The sequence below is a fragment of the Oreochromis niloticus genome, linkage group LG6 (genome assembly GCF_001858045.2).
Source record: "Oreochromis niloticus isolate F11D_XX linkage group LG6, O_niloticus_UMD_NMBU, whole genome shotgun sequence".
Taxonomy (NCBI): domain Eukaryota; kingdom Metazoa; phylum Chordata; class Actinopteri; order Cichliformes; family Cichlidae; genus Oreochromis; species Oreochromis niloticus.
In genome coordinates, this window is record NC_031971.2 from 2,101,634 (window position 1) to 2,122,023 (window position 20,390).

The 20,390-nt window shown below is 40.3% G+C and overlaps 1 protein-coding gene across 3 annotated transcripts in view; it reads right to left on the reverse strand.

Moving 5' to 3' along the window:
* Positions 1-20,093, reverse strand: part of LOC100694359 (glycine receptor subunit beta) — a 54,934-nt gene extending 34,841 nt beyond the window's left edge. The window contains exons 1-3 of one of the 3 annotated variants that reach the window (XM_025908213.1): positions 19,932-20,093; positions 14,664-14,793; positions 8,212-8,318 (exon numbers count right to left, since the gene is read on the reverse strand). In XM_025908213.1, the coding sequence (XP_025763998.1) occupies positions 8,212-8,318; positions 14,664-14,788 (232 nt within the window). In that variant the 5' untranslated portion in view covers positions 14,789-14,793; positions 19,932-20,093. The remainder of the gene's footprint in view (positions 1-8,211; positions 8,319-14,663; positions 14,794-19,931) is intronic. The other 2 variants (XM_003452747.5, XM_025908214.1) reach the window with 2 other exon arrangements.
* Between the last annotated feature and the right edge of the window lie 297 nt (positions 20,094-20,390).

Below are 20,390 nucleotides of genomic sequence, written 5' to 3' on the forward strand. Positions count from 1 at the left end.
TGAATTATGAGCATGTCCTTCATTTTTTCTGTTAGGTTGCAGCTTAATATTTTCACTAATTCTCTAAATAAACTCTTATATTGTACAAAAGTGTGTGTGTGTATGTGTGTGTGTGTGTCTGTATATATATATATATATATATATATATATATACATATATATTATTTGTTCATGCAATTTGTACTAATCTCTTGCAAAATCTCAGTCATACTTTTTTCTGTTTAAGAATTAAGTTATCATTCTGAGGGGGGAAAAGCAAACAAAACCAAACCCATATGTATTTAATGAAATTGGCAGACTTAACAATAGCATTTACGATGGACATGTGCACCTGTGCATACTAAGATACTCATATAAAACTATTTGTATTATAAACCAATAAGCTATTTCACTTAAACTTGTGTTTGAAAAACTCATCTACCTGTGCAGTAAGTAATATGTGAGAGGTATATGTAGTACTTAGTACTATAGTGTTATAATGATCACTTTTAGTATTATTGCATTAGTTGGCATATGTCAGCCCATCTCTTATTAGACCACAAATAATATCCCTGCAAAACCTAATCTGCAAATTTTTAGTAACTCACTGTTATTCAGATTAACTATTTCCACTGATGACACAGAGCAAAACATTCCAGAGCAACCTTTGGCTGGTTTTTAAGTGTATATTGAACAAGGCTCCCTCCCATTAACTCTGTCACCACTGCCCCATTGATAAATAAATAAATAAATAAAACCCCCACACCATTTTACTTGATTTGACTCATACTGTTCAATCTAAAATATCAACAAACCAACACAACAAAAATATTCCTACTGATCTTTCCATCAGAAGCAGGAATTCTGTAGTGTTTTATGTTATTATTTAGAAATCACTCTATACACTTTGACTGCCATAAGAAACCTTAATGGCACCATGTTGAACAAATGGCCCTGACTGCCTTCTTTCACTAAATCATCACTAAATTTAGAAATATCCTGACTCCGTGATGCTGACAAATTAGTTCATGCATTTGTTTCTTACTGAATTATTGTGATTCCATACTATCTAGTAGGCTACTTGTATTAATGAGGACTCAAAAGTCTCATAGTATTATATCATCTCAATATATCATCCTGCTGTCAGACTAAATCAGGGATTATACTTTCTGTCTCCACTAAGGTTCGCTCAAGTTCCAGTGATGTAAATTATCATCATAAGACGATAAGTATGAGGGTCCATGCAAACACGGCTGCCTGTTTTTGTGACCATATGAACTCCTCCGCAGAAAATTTACATTTCAGTAATTATGCATTCACTCAGAAGCAACTTACGACTGCTGGCAACTTTTAAGGTGGGATGTTTTGATGCACATCAATACAAGAGTTGTGATTGTTCAGTTGGCCTTAATCATTGTATTAGTGTCGTGTGAATGATGACAGACGACATCAAAATGACTGAGCAAGCTGTGTTTTGGGATTTTTTTTTTTTTTTGAAGACTTTGAAATTCATCCTCATGGCAAAAGTATTTCTTTACATTTAATGAAATTTAGATTGAAAAATCTCTATAAAATTCGCATAAGATGATACTTGTGAAGATGTTGTTGGTGGGTAGAGAATGCTGATTGGACTGAAAGACAACCTTTTTTCCTCCACTGATGGTGACATATGACTTTATTCAACAGAAGATCAAGGAAGTTATAAAAAATACTTCTGTCACTGAGTTGAGAATCTTTTCCATGTGGTCATCTAAGCTGTGAAGAATGTTTCAGGGCTTGATGAGGAAAGACTGCTACCGACTCCAGAGAATTAATCCTATTAAGAGAAGTTAGGATGATTATTGTGAAAAATACACTATAAAAGTATTCACTCTCATATATTTTCTGCATACAAAGGTAAGGATTAAGATTAGATAGAGCTCTCTCCCCATCCCCTCTAGCTAGTAGTCCTCAGTTTTGTTTTGTTTTTTTCTGTATATTAAAACACTGATTCATGTATTTTTTTAGAGTAGGTAAAGTAGCTTGTGTTTATATTGCTCTGACATCTACTCATTACCCCCAGCTAAAGCCTTCCTTCTCTTTGCTTATGTTTCACTGTCTTGCCCACCCCACCCAGATCATAAAAACCGTTTTCTACATGCTGTCTGCCAAAAGACACAACTCAGCAAGAAACTTGTTTTTTGGGGGCATTTTAATATTTATCCCATCGACCTGCCCAACTGTATCCATTATCAGTATAATATTTTACTGCCAAAAAAACAGTAAAACAATCTTATGAGGAATATAACATTCCTCACAAGATTGTCATATCTAGATAACTAGATCAAAAATTGCCAGGCTGTAAATACTGTTGACCAGCTAGCAATGCATACATGTACTCTAGAGTACTTTAAGTATAAGTAGTTTGATAGCATCTCTTCTTTTCTGTATCCACCTTTCAAAGCTTGTCTTTAGCCTCCCTCCTTTTCTGGCCCTATTTAACGATTTGCTTGCATGAACAGAGCTGTTAATGTTAAAGTCATATCCTGCGTTCTTCACTGGCTTGTGTCTTTATCAGTAGTGGCTTTCAAAGGGTAGACTTACTCATAGCAGTGACAGGACATTCGCTCTCCCTACCCCCACCCCTTTTCAGTGAGTGCTTGAATTACAGTGCCTGATAGGAAAGCTGTCACTCGAGCAAGCATTTTCTTTTTAGCCACTATTTCATTTTCTCCCATTCTGAAAATGGATTCCTAATTGCTAGTAATGGTGTTTGGTGGTTGATTTTATACACCTGTGGCAATGTAGCTACACCATCTCAGAATCGAAGAGGGGGTCAAAGGGTACATCTTTCACCATCTTACAATGCTGTGATTGCAGCCATTCCCTAACTCTCTGTGAATGGTACTCATGGCCATTGATCAGTGGTTGTTGACGAATGGTCATGACAATTTCCATATTAATGAAGAAACTGATCTCAAAGCCCATTGTTTGCCAGTGGTGGTAGTTTCAGTCATTGTGCAAATATACTGTTTATGTTTGGAAACCTGCAGTCAGCTGAGACTGAAGAAGTCACTTGGATGAGTGATGAAATGTTTCTCCCACTAAAAAAGCTATGCCCACGTGAACAGAATCAACTTTTTGGGATTTACTTACCTGGATGATTGAGCATGCATCAAGACAAGGCTGAGATGGTTTGGACATGTACAGAGAAGTGATAGTGGATGGAAGGAAGGAACAAAAGAAAGAGACCTCAGAGGAGGTTCATGGATACATACAGAGGGCTGATGTGACAGAGGAAGATGCAGAGATAGGGTAAAATGCAAGATGATCTCCCTACAGGGAGCAGCTGAAAGATGTTTGCACTATGAATAGTTGAAAGTATTGGACTTTTTTATTTTTTGATACTTTCATTTTATTGTTTTTCTTTAAACATTATACAGGGGAGATGTAAAAATGAAAAAATGAATAAAATAAAATAATAATTAAAAAAAACTGGACTGGAAAAAAAATTGGACTTTTCTCTATAAATTAAAATAAAACTTTTTTTCACAGAACTGTTGGACATAATAACAATTTCAGTTAAATGGTAAATTTCATATCCAGCTTTTTTTTCTGTTTTGTTTTTTTAATATATTTTGAAAGCTAGGGTTTGTTTCTTTACTCGTTATCTTATTAGGTGCTATATCTGTTGTAACCTCTCCTGCCCTCTTGCTCAGGTTTCTCTTCAAAAAATAGATTTTAATCTCAATGTGACATATAACTGAATAAATAAAGAATATATACAAACAAAATTCAACCAAATTCATAATTATTTTATGGCACATCACAAGACATAAGTCACACTAATGGTAGTTGTCAGACATAAGAGAGTCAAAAAATGTAAAGTATTTACCTAAACTTTCATAAAGAGATTTATAACGATAGATTTTTATGTGTTATTTATCATATATTTAACATACTTTCCATATTCTGTCCAGTCTGCATTCAACTTTCTTTTCATGATACCTGTTTGAAAAATGGGGTCCTTTAGCTAAAGGTATCCCATTTAATAATTATTTTATAATCAATATATGGCATGACACAACGGGACACTGTCTTTACTGACAAACTGTTTGAAATCCTTACACTTTTCATATATGGAAGGAAAAGCATGATTCCAATTTACTATACTAGAGGCTCATACAATCATGCCGGGGTTGTTTATCAATATATTTAGTTATCTAAAAAAGTTCATATTTAATGAACCATGGCTAAGACAGTTACAGAATAGGACAATATCGAGAAGTGGCACAAAAGTGTAAAAAAATAAAATAAAATAAAAAGAATTTCTGTTTAACAACAGCTGGTTCAAGTAAGACAAAAGAATGCATAACCAATTAAGCATTCTATTGACAATAAATGAAATTCATTTTTATCATGTGAGACTGAAACTGTGCTGTCACATCAATAATCTAAATGTAAAAGTAGTCCAAACAAGCTACGTTCAGTCATTCATACAGTAATTTTCCTTTTCAGTGCTATCTAACTGTCACATGAACCCTTACACTGATGGATGCATACGGGTGCATCAGTCAGGTTTCTGGACTGAAACTTCTGACTGATGCCTTCAAAATGCCTTTTGATCTTGACTAGTATGTACATATACTTACTGTCATTAGTATACCTGTAAATTCTATGCTTGACATGGTCTGTGTGTGTGTGTGTATCAGAGACAGAGAAAAACATGAAGGACATCTGGTTGTAGCTATACATTTCACAAAGCAAACGAACCATATGCACTCCTCATGTTCTTGTTCTCGTTATGCTTTCTGCCCTGCCTTGCATCTCTTTTTTCACCTCTCGCTCCCACAATATGTGTAATTATACTTGGTTTTGTTTCTGTCTTGTTTACACATTAGGCTTGAGTTGGCCTTGAGTTGAATATCAAATGCAGATGTTTAGTTACAGTAATGTCATGCTCCCTAAATATTTTAAATTTATCTCCTTCATATAAATTTTCACACTTGTTGTGGTAGGTTATGCAAGCCTAATTCTGAAAAAATGAATAAAATGTAAATAAAAGCAAAATGCAATGATTTACAAATCTCTTAATCCTATATTTTATTTATAATAGAGAAGTAGCAGCGAACGTTAGCTATCTTAAACTCACAATAAAAGGCAGGAAAAGTAAGTAGTTTTAAAATAGACATGAAACACTAAAACTGTTAAGCCTATTTTACACCAGCTTAGGTTAAAAAGGTTAAAAGCTGTTGCCGCTGGCTGCAGCAATGAGTTCTATGGTATAAACCAGGGGTCAGCAACCTTTAACACCCAAAGAGCCATTTGGACCCGGCTTCCACACAAAAGAAAACACTGGGAGCCGCAAATACTTTTTGACATCTAAAATGAAGATAACACTGTATATATTGTTTTTTTACCTTTATGCTTTGTGTGAACAACTAAGGTGTGCTGCTTATGGAATCCATGAAGTGCTACGGAGAAAATTACATTTTATTTACGTAATTAACACATTTTGAACTCTTAAAGAAATATAACAAAAGGAAAGACACCCAGCTGAACTAAAATGATCCATGTAGCAAACAAAAACTGTTGTGAGCCGCCACCCTTATAACGCCTTTGGGCTTTTGGAGCCTTGACCTGACTTTTAAAAAATAATTGAAAAAAAAAGCTCTATGCTGCTAAAAGATGAAAAATAGATATTTGCAAAATTCTGCCTAAATATGTATTTTACCAGGTACACGTGTGGCCGGGCGTGGTCTGCAGTGCCGCTGCAGGGGAGGCGGACGCACCTGAGTGGCACCCGCAATCACGCCTCGCTGCCGTAACGTCTGTGCTCTCTCTGCTGTTGTGTTGTCGGGCTGTGAGCTGAAAAGCTACAGCTGGCTGTATGAATACAGCAACCGTGTGTGAAAAGTGGTCAAAAAAGAGATGCTGAAAAGCATGTTCATGGAAACATCGTCGGGTCTGCCGTGGTACGAAGTCACTTTCATCTTTACGCAGGACTGTAAGCTGTCATCTGTGAGGCGTGAGCGGTGTTTGTTTTTAACATAGTTCACGGTGGAGAACAGCTGCTGACATAATGTGGATCCGAAGATCCATAACTGACCTACCTGGGGTTGAAAGTCTCGATAAATGCACGGCATTTCTGCGGGTACACCGTCTTCTGCGAGTGTGAAGCTTATTTTGAGCGATGAAAAAAAAAAATAGAATATAATTTTATTTTTATATTTATTTAGGTCCTATCACAATAATCTTCCAATTTAGAAGTACAAGTTAAAAAAAAAAGAACTAACATAATCAAAATACACTTCAGCTAAATATTTCTAATTTATTTTCCCAAACCACGGCTACGTTCACACTGCAGGTCTTAATGCTCAATTCCGATTTTTTGATCAAATCCGATTTTTTTGTCTGCTTGTTCACACTACACATAAAATGCGACATCAAACGCTCTCCAGTGTGAACGCTCAAAGCGGCCCGCATGCGCAAAAGAAGATGTCACACACAACTCGCTCTGTTTAGACCCAGAGCAAACAATATTGTTTGACTGATTGCCCTTAATATAAAGACTTCGGACTTTATGTTTCCAGATTTTTGCTTTAAGTTATTTTGTTATTTACATAATAATGTAGATGACCTAATAATGATCCTTTTTGCTGTTTTAGAGGAGCGGTGCTTCAAAGGATAGTTGCAGATTTCTGTCAGAATCTGCAGAAAATACAGTAAAAATAAAATGTTCACATTTCTCCAACGTTGTCTTCCCAACAGTTTCACCGGATGGTAGGAAATCGTTCGCGATGTCCTATCGGGCGCTTCTCCGGCGCTGATAATTGGCGTCTGTCTGTCAGTGACGTAAAAGACGGATTTAATGCGACTTGACCGTTCACACAGCAGTCGCTTTCTAAAACATCGGATACGTATCGGATTCAGTACCACATACGAAAGTGACCCAGATCGGATTTGAAAATATCGGATTTGTGCCGTTCACACTGTCATACCAAGATCGGATATGGGTCGCATAGGGGCGAAAAAATCGGATTTGATGCGCTTTCGCCTGCAGTGTGAACGTAGCCTAAAGAGCCGCAGGTTGCCGACCCCTGGTATAAACAAAGGAAGGACTATCCATTTTCCCTCTCTTAAGCAGTAAGTGCTTCTTTATTGTTGGGTAGCTCCTGTTAGGATTTGTAGAGCACCAAATAAATGAGGACTGTTTGGAGGTGAGTCAGTTTGAGTCAGGTGCTCCAGTGCTTTGGAGGGCCAATAAGTCGATAAGTTAAAGTCCCGTCTGTGTGTGAGTTTTCCTCGTTGGGCTGGTTGTACAGACAGAACTGGACAATTAGTTGGCTGCCCACAAGATGCAGTCAACATTATACTATGACCATCAAAGGCACCCCTTAGGTATAATAATACTATATCCTGAGTTATTAATAGGTATGAAGTCATAAAACTTTTAAGAGAGCAGATTCAGTGCTGTGATCTGCTTTAAATTTAGACTGCATACTATAGTAACACAATTTCATTCAAAAAGTTCTGGAGTAGTAGTAAGTGTTGCAAATGTTACACAGAACAACACAGAACCTTTTGAAACATTTATATGTGGTTTCCCTGAGCATGTTGATTCTAAATAAAATAAGAAAAATTAATTTAAAAATCATGTAGTTAGTTGATTGGTAGATCCAAATTAATTGGAAAAATGTAAAGATGTGACATCAAGTGAAAGAAGGGGGAGAAAGGGTGTACAGGTATAAGATTGAGGAGGAAAAAAGATCAGTTTTGTCAGACTAGGTTGCTTGTGCTGAATCGCTTTAATAAAATCTCCTTGAATGAACGTCTAAATTGTGGACATTTATTTTGTAATCTTTTGTGAAACAGTAAAGATGATACTCTGAGTATTATTCTTTATTTGTAATAAAGCCTTGGAGCCGGCTGTCCAGGGTACTAAAACCATCGCAGAAATGGCAGGTGCCACAATCAATAGAGGAGCTATCATTAACAGGTGGGACTGATAGGATTTGACCAATGTCACCATGCACATCTGCAATAGAATGTTGAAAAGATTTATGCTATGTATTATGCATGTGTTATATGTCAGGAATGTCAGAGTCATGACCATTTCAACATATTTAAACCAAAGTCTGTCTTTAAACAAAATTCATGAGTGCAGACTGCATGTATTTTGGGAAATGTGTTTTGACTTGATGAAAACACAAGTGTAATTCTGCATGGTGGTTGTATACACTGGAACATTACCTTGAAAGTTAGGTCTTATTCTTGGGTCATAACTGACCATCAGACGATTCAAAATGTTGGAGGTAGAGTTAGCTGGAACCTGTGCCAAATCTTCTGGAGACAACTGCCTGTTAAAGAGGATGATATTGGACAATAATTAATATGATTTCAGATGATAGATAAAAGTAATGTAAATAAAATAATTTAACTCTAAAATACTAAAAGTGTTAGAAATTATGGTTTCTTGATGGATACATATGACTTCATACTTCCGACGGCGCCACAAGCAGGCAACGGCTGATAGTGCTCTGGCTAATTTAGTGTCCTTGTAATCTGTAAAATGAGGACCACCAGGTTCAGTATTTTAAAGTTACATACAACACGTTCACTCATCGATTCAGACAAGTACTTTTTCTGTGCTTAAGTGCTTTCTAGCTAACATTCATACTCTGATTAATGCATTGTGACACAACTTGGGGTTAGTATTTACCAGACAAAAAAACAGTCAGGGATTAAACCACCAACATTCCAGTTAGCGGATGACCTGCTCTGCCATCTGAGCTACAGGCACTCCTGTCCTAATGGTCTGAGTGCATGTGATATACACTGTGAAAACCCAGACAGAGCACACAGCATCCTGGCAGTGAGCTAACTCCTGGTCTAAGCCACCAGTGGGAAGAGACTGTAGCTCCATAAACTGAGATAAGTTGAAGTCAAATAGAGTCTTTGACAGAATGCAGGGTTAGGCTGGGGGTCCCTCTGCTCTTGAAGGGGCTCTTTGGAACTGAGAACTCTGTCCCACCTGAGAGGAACATTGTTTTTCTGCAGGGAAAAGAACAGATGGCAGTGTGTCAACTCCCTGGATGAAAAAAGGCTGATCTCTGCCCTTCCAAAGTGACTACCTGAGGACAGAGTCTCCACTCTCGAGGACTCAGGCCCCCTCTCGACATGTCTGCCACCACATGCAATGGCCCTGGCACACTGCTCTGAGTGAGTGGAAGAGGGGGTGAGTCAACTGCCACAACCCAGTTGCCACCTTGCAGAAGAAGGGAGATCCTAGGCCCCCCTGGACCTGACCCTTCTTGAGCCCCTGGTGCATCTGGACAGGCTACTTTACATCTCCTCTGTCAAGAGCAGCAACTCTTCCAAGTCTGCTGCAATAGTTGGCCTGTTACCGGGCCAAATATATCTGAGGGGTTAACTGGCAGTGCAGCATTAGTTAGAAAGCCATCTATAACCTTGCAGTTCCTGCTGCCACGGGTGGCTTTGCTGAGACAGGCTGAGAAACGTTCTTGGTCGTGCATGTTAGCAAACCTCTCCTACATGGAGAGGACCATCTGTGCAAAACTGTGGGTGATTCATATTGTCTACACACCAGTTCTTTTAAGTCAGGCAGAGGCTGCAACTCCATCTGCAAGGGTCGATACTGCATGGTTTCCTCAAACTCAGATGCGAATGCCACAGGGTTCTCAGGTTAATATCCCGGGCCCTGGTTGTCCTACCAATAACCTCAGAGAAAACTGCGAGCGTGTGAGCTCAAAAATCTGCAAGCAATGCAGTGGCTAGGGATCACAACCAGAATCAACACAGAAATCAAAATGGAATAGTAATCCTGGATGCAGATTCATTAAGTATTATGATGAATCTAAATACAGATGTGGAGTTGAAGCGCTGGTCCTGTGATGCAGTCAAAACAACATGGACCTGAATACTCTCAAAAGCCCAGAGAGGTTTGCAGAAAACATCATTGGTGCCGACTTACTCTCGATTCAGGATTTGTAGAAATGTGAAGTCAGGAAACGACGAGACAACAGTGCAGACCGATCACACCCAGGTCACAGACTGTTCCAATTCTTCTCCTATGCTAGGCGCTTTTGAAGCACTGTACGCCAATACAGACAGACAAGCAGATATCTGTACTGTTCTTTCTACAGGCTCACATAATATCTGTACTGAAATAACATCCATGAAGCTAACCAAAGCATGCTGTTTGTTCACACACACACAGTTTAAGAGCCTGAATGCTTGTAAAGCTCCCGGCCCAGACGGTATGTCCCCTGCCACTCAAATGAGCTGGCCCCAGTGTTTTCTGGCATTTTCAAATTCTCACTGCAGGCATGCCATGTGCCTGCCTGCTTCAAGTCCTCCACCATAGTCCCTGTCCCCAAGAAGCCAAGGATCACTGGACTAAATGACTACAGACCTGTGGCTCTGATCATAAAGTCTTTTGAGCGCCTGGTTCTCTCCTATCTCAAGACCCTCACGGCCCACCTCCTGGAACCTCTGCAGTTTGCATACGGAGCCAACAGGTCTGTCAGCGATGCTACCAACATATCAATATCATCCTGCATCATTTGGACTCCCCGGGAACCTACGCCAGGATCCTGTTTGTGGACTTCAGCTCTGCCTTCAACACCATCATTCCAGACCTTCTCCAAGGTAAGCTTTCCCAGATGAATATGCCTGATCCCATCTGCCGGTGGATCACTGACTTCCTGACAGACAAGAAGCAACATGTGAGGCTGGGGAAGAATGTCTCGGACTCCCGGACCATCAGCACCGGCTCCCCTCAGCGCTGTGTTCTTTCTCCTCTGCTCTTCTCCCTGTACACCAATTGCTGCACCTCCAACCACCAGTCTGTCAAGATAATTAAGTTTGCAAATGACACAACCGTTATCAGACTCATCTCGGACGGGGATGAGTCTGCCTACAGGATGGAGGCTGAACTCTGGTGTCCTGGTGCAGCCGCAACAACCTGGTGCTGAACACCCAGAAGACAGTGGAGATTATTGTGGACTTCAGGAAGCACACATCCCGACTCCTCCCCATCATCCTGACTGACACCCTCATCACCACTATGGACACATTCTGCTTCGTGGGTACCACCATCACCCAGGACCTCAAGTGGGAGCCCACCATCCCCTCTGTCATAAAGAAGGCCCAGCAGAGGATGTACGTCCTGAGGCAGCTGAAGAAATTCAACCAGCCAATACGGATGATGGTGCAATTCTACACTGCAATCATCGAGTCCACCCACATCTCCTCCATCACCGTGTGGTATGCTGGAGCCACCATCAGGGACAAACAGAGACTGCAGCGTGTTGTACATTCTGCTGAGAAGGTGATTGGTCCGCATCAGGTGTTGACGAACCAGGGCACCCTGACGACAAGTGGGCTACTAGAACAAGAAGGCATCGGTGGGCAAGAGAGGAAAATAGGGTGTTGTTGGAATGCTACTATGCAAGTAACCCTGGCGGAAGGGGTTACATGAATAGAATGAGGGACCTATGGATGCTTCGATACCCAACATCCACAATGACAGGGAAACAACTAGTAGCTCAGTGTTACAACATTCGAAAGAAGGGGCTGCTCTCACAGCTAACGATTGACGAGGTACAACATAAATGTTACGGCAAGGGGGAGCCAGGATGCCAGGTCAGGGGGGAGATATCATCACCCCCACCCGAGATTGGGTACCAAGCCCCAAGTGCGATAGAAGAAGGATCGTTGAGTGCGAGAGTAACTGACCTGAAAGATAGGATCATGGCCAAGCTTGAAACTGGACCCCCCATAGCCGGTTACCAAGACTACATGAAGTACCCTCAGAAGGTCTGCTACATAACATTAATGCAGCAGACGATACCTACCGCCACCATTACCGAGACTAACAAGCTGATCAACAATATGGCAGCAGTGATCAGTGAGATGCTTGGCTACAAGTTGAACAGCCACAAGGGGCAGTACCCTCCATGGAGAAGGAGGCTAGAGGCTAAGATCAAGGTAGCACGGAGGGAGGTTAGCCAACTATCGGAGTTGCAGAAAGGTGCGACGAAGAAGGTGCCTGAGAAGTACAGCAAGCTGTCCATACCTGAGGCATTGGAAACTGCCAAGCAACGACTCACAGCCTTTGCTAGCCGCTGGAAGAGGTACACCAGAGATATCGAAGGCAGGAGAATAAACCAGGTGTTCTCCACAGAACCATCCAAGGTGTACTCTCAGTGGCAGGGGAACAATATGAGAACAGCACCACCAAGCCAAGGCTGGAGACGGAACAATACTGGAAGAGCATATGGGAGAAGAACGCAACTCATAACGGCAATTCTCAGTGGCTAGTGGATCTGAGGGCAGACCACAGCAACCTCCCTGAACAGGGTCCAGTAACCATCACAGTGGCAGACATCCAAGAAAGGGTCTGCAATATGAAGAGTTGGACAGCACCAGGCCCCGACATGGTTCACGCCTGCTGGCTAAAGAAGATGACTGCACTCCACGAGCATCTGGCAGCACATATGAACCAGCTGCTAGTTGACAAGAGACACCCAGAGTGGCTAACCAAAGGCCAGATAGTCCTGATCCTCAAGGACCCCCAGAAGGGACCGGTCCCCTCCAACTACCAACCAATAACCTGCCTCAGCACCACGTGGAAGCTCCTGTCAGGCATCATAGCAGCTACGATGAACAGGCACATGGCTCAATACATGAGTGGGGCACAGAAAGGGATGGGCAAGGATACCAGAGGCACAAAACACCAGCTACTGGCAGACCGAACAATCAGCCGAGACTGCAAGACCAGACTGACCAACCTGTGCACTGGCCTGGATTGATTACAAGAAGGCCTATGACTCAATGCCCCACAGCTGGATACTGGAATGCCTAGAACTGTACAAGATCAACAGGACCCTAAGAGCCGTCATCAGGAACTCAATGGGGATGTGGTGTACAACACTAGATGCCAACTTCAAGCCCATTGCACAAGTCACCATCAAGTGCGGGATCTACCAAGGAGATGCTCTGTCCCCACTGCTGTTCTGCATAGGCTTGAATCCCCTCAGTGAGATCATTGACAAGACTGACTACGGATACTGACTCCGGAATGGAACAGTTGTCAGCCACCTCCTGTACATGGATGACATCAAGCTGTATGCCAAGAGTAAATGAGACATCGATTCACTGATCCACACCACCACGATATACAGCAATGATATCGGAATGTCATTCGGACTGGAGAAGTGTAGTCGGATGGTAACAAAGAGAGGGAAGGTAGTCAGAACTGAGGAGATTGAACTACCAGAAGGCAACATTGCAGACATAAAGGACAGCTACAAGTACCTGGGCATCCCACAGGCAAATGGAAACCATGAAGAGGCCGCTAGGAAAGCTGCAACCACCAAGTACCTGCAGAGGGTCAGGCAAGTCCTGAGGAGTCAGCTGAACGGTAAGAACAAGATCCGGGCTATCAACACCTATGCACTGCCTGTGATCAGGTACCCGGCTGGGATAACAAGCTGGCCAAAGGAGGAGATAGAAGCCACTGACATCAAGACAAGAAAGCTCCTGACCATGCATGGAGGGTTTCACCCCAAGTCCAGCACCCTGAGGCTGTACGCTAAGTGGAAGGAAGGAGGCCGGGGACTGGTGAGTGTCAGCACCACAGTCCAGGATGAGACAACGAACATCCAAGAATACAACACAAAGATGGCCCCAAATGACAGCGTGCTCAGTGAATACCTCAGGCAGCAGAAAGCTAAGAAAGAGGAGGAAGGCGAGGAACCATCATGGAAGGACAGGCCCCTGCATGATATGTACTACAGGCAGATAGTGGAGGTAGATGATTTCCAGAAATCCTACCAGTGGCTGGACAAAGCTGGACTGAAAGACAGTACAAAGGCACAAATTATGGCAGCACAGGAACAAGCTCTGAGCACAAGATACATAGAGGCTGGGGTCTATCACACGAGGCAAGACCCCATGTGCAGGCTGTGTAAAGATGCCCCTGAGACAATCCAGCACATAACAGCAGGGTGCAAGATGCTAGCAGGCAATGCATACATAGAACGCCATAACCAAGTGGCTGGCATAGTATACAGGAACATCTGTGCCGAGTATAACCTGGCAGATCAAAATGGGAGACGCCCCCTAGGGTGGTGGAGAATGACCGAGCTAAGATCCTGTGGGACTTCCAGATACAGACGGACAAACTGGTGGTGGCTAACCAACCAGACATAGTGGTGGTAGACAAACAGAAGAAGACGGCCATACTGATAGATGTAGCGGTTCCCAGTGACAGCAATATCAGGAAGAAGGAACACGAGAAGCTGGAGAAATACCAAGAGCTCAGAGATAAGCTCGAGAAAATGTGGTGGGTGAAGGTAACGGTGGTCCCAGTGGTAATCGGAGCACTTGGTGCAGTGACTCCCAAGATAGGCGAGTGGCTCTAGCAGATCCCAGAAACAACATTGGAGATCTCTGTCCAGAAGAGCGCAGTCCTTGGAACAGCTAAGATACTGCGCAGGACCCTCAAGCTCCCAGGCCCCTCTGGTAGAGGACCCGAGCTTGAAGGATAGACCGCCCGCAGGGGTGAGCGGGGGAGTTAAAAAAAAAAAGATATATATATATATATACATATATATATATATATATATATATATATACATATATATATATATATAAAAACTGTATTGTATGTTACTCACGATGGACAGACAACTTGCTTTCCTTTTTTTCCTTTCTTTGTGGATTTTCCTTCTTTACTTGAGGCAAGTTGACAACAGCAGAGCAGCAAAAGCAGCAAAATCACTGGCCTCAATCCAACAGCCATGGTGCCTGAAACAAAGTTTAATACTGGCCTCAGTACATACAACATATAGTTTAAAAAAAGAACAATAATGTTGCAAACTTAGTACAAGATTTCACCACATGTAGGAATGCACTTGAATTAATTTTTTTATGCAGATCATAATAGATGTGATTACATTTTGGAAATACATCACTTTGTTTGAAGACTCTTTACAGTATTTATCTGTGACTATGCTATCACATTCAGCTTAAAGCTTGAAAAATTCTTCACTGAAATTTCTCCTAGAAATGTTCACTGAGTATAAAACAGAGAGATATTTAGCTGACAAACTAGACAGACAGTAATAATAATGAAAATAAATAAATAAATAAATAAATAAATGAATAAATAAATAAATAATAATAATAATCTATCATTGCTGTGTCCCTTATACACCTTTGGAGTGGCAGCACCTATTATACTCGCCTCATCTTAATTGGATATAATTACTCAATTCATTAATCCATATATCTACAGTCAAGGGTATTTCTTAAAAGCAGGATACCACTTTGTACATGAAAATGGTATATGTAGGTTTTTGAGATGCCTCATATGAAGTATTTTAACCTTATATTTTATCAAGATATTTAGTGTGACAAAAAATCATGTTAAGAAGAAATAAATTCATAGCTACATAAATCGCTTTTTAGATTCTTTGGTTTTATACATGTAGCTTACAGTATATGTACTAAAAGTCTGTATACTCAGTAATGCAGCATTGGTACAGAGGATGGTCATAATTGTCTATGAGTAACAATAATAAGTTCAGTGACCTTTCTGACACAGTTTAAAGGTGCACAGTTTGCAGCCAATCAAAAATGTTCAGTGTAATTGCCCTTCCTGATCTGTAGGTGTCACTGGCTCTGAAGCTCCCCGAGCAGACCACATCAAAATACACCGTCCTCCTCACTATAAACTGAAGACTTTTGTAGCACATGTTGAAAGACCTCAGCTTCCTCGGAAAATAGAGCCTGTCCATAGAATTTTTTTCTGGGATAGTAATGCTAATTCCAACATTTCAAGTTTATGAATGTTTTTGCTATTGCTATATAAACAGTTAATATTTGGTTAAAGTTCAACTTTCATTCAAAGGTTTTTGGGAAATATTTTGCAACTTTTTAGAAAATTATTTAATTAATAATAGCCTTTATACATCCTCATCATTCCATCTGAAGTTGATTCATTTGATTCAGTTCTTTGTCTTTGGCCTTATTAAAATTCAGAAGATGATTTTGAGTCAATAAAATGAACTAGATTTCTGTACTCCTTGCCCTTGCCCATCACATTAAAAGAGCTATCCAAGCACAAGCAAAATTCCCAAATTAAACACTCTGTTGTTGTTTACTTCTGACACGTTACTGGGATCGAACATTCTCTTGCCTTTCTACCAGCAATTTGAATGTTTGTCTTTAATAAAAAAAAACATGAATAGAATAAATATATCAATAATCACAAATCAAAAGGAAAGGTTTTTCTATTCAAAAGCATCATATGCTGCACATCAAAATTCTCCTCTTTTTTTATAATGATAGACTGACAGATAATTAAGGAAATATTTTAAATTTCTCCAAACTCCTCTGATACATCGAACAAGCTTGTTTCACCATTGGCTTTTATTATCAGTGGAGTGATTTCAATATCGCCGGATGGCTTATATAACTGTTTTATTACACCAATCTTATCACTGCCAATAACAAGCTAAGTAACTGGATCCTGGCTTAATTTACCTAGTCCTAGTGGCTTATAGGAGTGTGCGTGTTTGTGTGTCATATTTTTTAATCACCTCGCTCTCACTAAGATTATGCCAGTGAGGATGACTATACCACTCAGTGTCCTCCTCAATTTAGCATTTTTCTTGTGTTGTAAGCACTATTTTCTAGTTTTTTGGCAACAACTAACCACCTATGACAGACAGACTCTTTTAGACATCCTACAACATTCATAATCTGGGACCACACTGGTGGCTTAACTTGGATACCTGAGCAGAAACAACACCGGAGGAAAAGGGAGAAAAGAGCTGGTTCTGGTCAGGCTGAGGAACAGGCAACACTTTTCCCCTTTTCCCAAGATTCTTCTAGCTAACATCCAAATTTTGGAAAAAAACATGGATAAACTACTTTCCACAGCATATTATGGACTGCAATGTCTTTATTTTTACCAAGGAATGGTTGGATGCCTCAATCCCTGAATCGGATATTCTTCCTTCTCCATTCATTGTCGGGACCGGACAAAGGAGTCGGGTAAGCGGAGGGGAGGTGGGGTGTCTATAATGACTAACAAGCAATGGCGTGCTTCATCAAGGTGCTCCCCTGATCTTGAACGCCTCATGATGTGTTGATGTGTAGATATATTACAAAATATATATTAGCAGTAATATAGATATATAGATATATTACAAAAATGGGTCTATTATGTGTATGTTACAATGTACATGGTATGAAGATATGTTATGAATATGCTATAACTATAAGTATGTACAGGCTGTAGTGAGTGTACAAGCTATGTACAGGCTATGAACAGGATATAAATATGAAAACCATGCAAAGATATGAAATATGAAACTATACAGAAATATGAAATATGCACTATACAAGTTATAAACAGTTGTAAACAGTTGTAGAACTATAATTATTGTATTGTACAGAATGATTGTCTATAAAGCATTTACAGTAGTGCAGTTTAGATCAGTGAGATATGTGGCTGATTTCAACAGTGGTTCTACAGTGGCTATAACATCCTGGATCACCTTTAGACCCCTTTCACATGTGCCTATAAAGCCCACTTTTCAGCAAATCAGATTACTCCTCAGTCCTGCTGCTACCATCCAATAGGCAGAGGCTGAAGCACGAGCAACCAACGACAATGAAATGATCGGTTCAATGCTGAACTGACTAATCACACATGGTCCTGCATCACTGCTTCCACACTATGTACTGGGAAGTTTTTCAAACTACTCCCAACAATAACGTAAATGACCACACCAACTGCATTACTGGATACATCCACAAACGAATCATTGTGGTTGACGTTGTCTCAAACATCAGGCGCATGTGGAGTGGGCTACAAACCATAACAGATTTAAAGGGGAAGAGCTACAGCACAGTGGAGATGACTGGTTCCCTACCTGAGGAGCTGAATGACCTTATAAAAACTACTGTTTATAAGGTTGGGGAAACCTGCAGTGAACAGACACTGAAGAAGTCACTTGGATGAATGACGAAACATTTCTCTCACTGAAAATGCTAAGTCCAGATGAACAGAATCAATTTTGGGGATTTCCTTACCTGGATGATTGAGCATGCATCAAGACGTAATTTTAGAGATAATACGCAAATGTAAGAAAGCAGTTCTACATATTTGTTTAATATGTGCATTGAAGGACATATCCTATTCAAAAATGACTCCCCAGTGTTACTGGAGGTCAAGGTAATGCCATTCAGAGTAAGCATCTTGTTAGATACCGTATTTCTAAGATTTTCTGGGCCAAGTACAAAAACTTCAGTTTTATCTGAATTAAGAAGCAGAAAGTTAGAGGCCATCCTCGTTTTTATATCTTTAAGACATTCCTGCAGTTTAACTAATTGGTGTGTTTTATCTGGCTTCATGAACAGATAAAGTTGTCGTCTGCATAGCAGTGACAATGCATTCTATCCCTTATGATACTGCCTAAGGCAGTGGTTCCCAAACTAACTTAAAATACTGTATAAAGCACCTTGAGGCGACTGTTATTGTGATATGGTGAGTATAAATAAAATTGAATTGAACTGAGTATTTTTTTTCTCTTCAATGGTTAAAATTTTATTTGTGAAGAAATTCATGAAGTAATTATTAGTTAAGGTTAAAGAAATGCTTGGCTTAATAGAGCTCTGACTTTGTATCAGTCTCAGGATCTGAGCTGTCACATCTTGTCAGATCTTTTAGACCTATTTTATAACCACAAGACTTTTATTCTCTGTAGCTGTTTTTAAGGTTTAGGCAAGAATTTCACAGTGGAACTGCAGTTAACATTGGTAACATTACAGCAAGTTGGTTTCTTGTTCAGACCACAACTGGGCCTCTGTGTGGAGGTTGTACGTAAAAGGTTTCCTTTAGCCATTCTAGTTTCCTCCCACAGTCCATAGACATGCAAGTTAGATGACCGGTGATTCTAAATTGCTCATGGAATTGTAAAATGTTTCAAATGTACAGAATAAAAGCAAAACAGCAACAGGTTTGTATTAAAAGTTAGAGCTGGTTAGTTAGAATGCAATATCTGTGCATATTTACTTCCATTCAATCTGCAAAAAGCTTTTCATCCACTGTTACCATGGTGACAACTCCCACCCCCGGTGGTGATATCAGACTTTGTCTCAAATTTTCCATTAATTCAGGGCTTGGTTGGATCACTTTTGTTTAGCAATATGACTCCTATTCTTTTATTGTTTAAAAAAAGTTATTTTCCTAAAAAGCTTTTGGAAATAGATTTTTCTGGTTATATTGCAAGACAGACACTGAAGGTGACAAACACCTTGTTCATCAGCAAATATAGCTATAAAATAGTAAATAGGTTCATGGTAAAATATATCACTCCCTCCCCTTTTGTCATCTGTTTGCCCATCTAGATTGAATAAATGCCCTTTTCATCTATACATAGCAAAGTAATATATTATGTATTTACAGCAGAACTATATCTATTGGTAACCCAACCCACTGGATCTGACTAGCCTTACCTTGAGAAGATTAAGTTAGAAGAATAATCATTCAGAGAAACTAGTGGGACAGAGAAAGGGGAAGTGACAGAGAGGAGCATAGCGTGTAGGGGAGGTGGGGGGTGGGTACTGCGGCGTTAGATCACACTGTCAAGATGCAATGACACAGCTCACTGATGCTGCTGTAGTTTTACATAGGAATTGCTCTCTGGTGCAAGAAAACTGCAAGTGTAGCAAAAACTCATACATCACAGGTACAAAATGTACAGGGTCACAAGGACAGAACACTACTAAAGCCTTTTGGGATAATATGATTTACAACTATCTGTTATGTTCTCTCTTTTTTTTTTTCTGTCTCGTCTATGCGCATGCAATCTGCCCTACAACTGCAGCCACAGAAAACAGTCAGAGATATTCAGCATTCCTTTGATTCTTACCTTTCTTTAGTTGGGCCACTGATTCTGCTGCATTACAGAGATTCAGTGGTTAGTCAGTGTGATGCTGCTCTGGCTAGAGCTAGGCTACATCCTCTCTCCCTCTCCTTCTCTGCTGCACTCTCTGGTGCGTGTTCCTTTATCTGCACTGCTCTTGTCGTCTATTCCAAGTTCCTGTCTGTCTGGCTAGAGGAAGTAGCACAGTAATGCCACTGATTAACAGCTCATGAGTAGGGAATTTTATACATATTACATTACTTGTGTGCTAATTGCTTATTTATTTCTTTTTCTTTTTTAAAACATATTTAACAAATGGAGAAGAAAAGAGAAAGCAAGAAGTCTAAAATCTATCTACAACAGATTAACAGTATTTGAAAGTTATATGTCTAAAAACAGAAAAAAAAAATCCAGCAAAGACCTGACACACCACCTGAGAGACGCATCTGGACAGTCAGATGGGAG